The sequence below is a fragment of the Myotis daubentonii genome, chromosome 3, assembly GCF_963259705.1.
Source record: "Myotis daubentonii chromosome 3, mMyoDau2.1, whole genome shotgun sequence".
Lineage (NCBI taxonomy): Eukaryota > Metazoa > Chordata > Mammalia > Chiroptera > Vespertilionidae > Myotis > Myotis daubentonii.
The window spans coordinates 29,922,354-29,923,462 of NC_081842.1; the positions used below are offsets into that span (position 1 = coordinate 29,922,354).

At 41.5% G+C, this 1,109-nt stretch overlaps 1 protein-coding gene across 1 annotated transcript; it reads right to left on the minus strand.

Annotated features, from left to right (window-relative positions):
* Positions 1–246: 246 nt before the first annotated feature.
* On the minus strand, positions 247–895 carry LOC132230083 (dynein light chain Tctex-type 1-like). The gene has a single exon (XM_059686968.1). It carries the CDS (start codon positions 893–895, stop codon positions 554–556), a length of 342 nt encoding a protein of 113 aa, XP_059542951.1. The 3' UTR covers positions 247–553.
* Between the last annotated feature and the right edge of the window lie 214 nt (positions 896–1,109).

The following is a 1,109-nucleotide window of genomic DNA, read 5'->3' on the forward strand; positions in this document are numbered from 1 at the left end:
GCTGTAATTTTGGGAGGGTTCCTCTGAAGGAAAATAACTCAAACTTACAAGTATAAAATTAGGTAAGATGTCACAGCAGGTATCCCAGAAGCTTAAACTCGACTAACCTTTTGGCAAATCTACCCCAGCAGGCACCCCAAGATTTTAGCGTGTTTTCTGTGGACCACATTTTGTATAAACAATACTGTCCTAGTATACTCCTACCTTTTTTTTTTTTTAACAAAAGTACAAAGTATGGAAAAATTAGTGTGTGTGAATGATTGCAGAGTAGAGAAAGGTTCACACTAACAGGTTGAGTGTTTAGCACCTTTGAACAGAGATATTCAGAGTGTGGTCACGTGGCAGCCCAGGTTCCGGCTGCCCAAGAACGATCCATAATTGAAGGTGTGCTGATCACAGGACAGTGCGGTCATTTGGGTTTTTCTCTGCATGTTGAGAGTGCCACAGAAAACAAAGAGTGAGAAAGCTGTTCACTGAATTTATGACTGGTGGTTAGAAGATCGGAGAAATGTTGAGACAGAAGAGAAAGAGCCTGAGGGGATGAGGAGGTCAGTCAGATGGACAGTCCGAAGGCGCTGACGATGCAGTACATGGTCTTGTTCTCCCATCGCACGGTGCAGCTCCCATCAGTAGAGCTGTCCCAGAAGCAAGAACTCGCCGTGTGTAGTCCTGCTCCGTTCTTCTGCATAATTACACAGGTCACAATGTATTTGAATGGTTTTCCCAGCTTGGTGAGTTGGCTTAAAGTTGTTTCTATGACATTTGTGGTCCACTGATTGACTTTGCTGTGCTGATAGGCATTGCCACGGATGGCACTTTCTATAGCCTCTTTCACAATGTTGCTCACTTCGTCAACAACAAAAGTGGTCTTTTCTGCACTCTGGTAGTCTTCCATCCCTACCTTTTGTTATTGTGTTAAACTTCCTCTTACTGGAATGCAATGCTTCTACAAATTGGATTTCTCTTTACAATCTTATCCGAAAGTTAATTATTTAGAGGAGGCCCTTCATGTTGATTAGAATTATGGATATAATTCTATAATTTTAGGGGATGGATTGATTCCTGATAGTAAATGTAAAATTTGTAGACTTCAGAAATGTCTTTGATAT

Excerpts from the sequence above, each read along its gene's own strand:
- LOC132230083 (XM_059686968.1), bottom strand. The coding sequence starts at position 895 with ATGGAAGACTACCAGAGTGCAGAAAAGACCACTTTTGTTGTTGACGAA.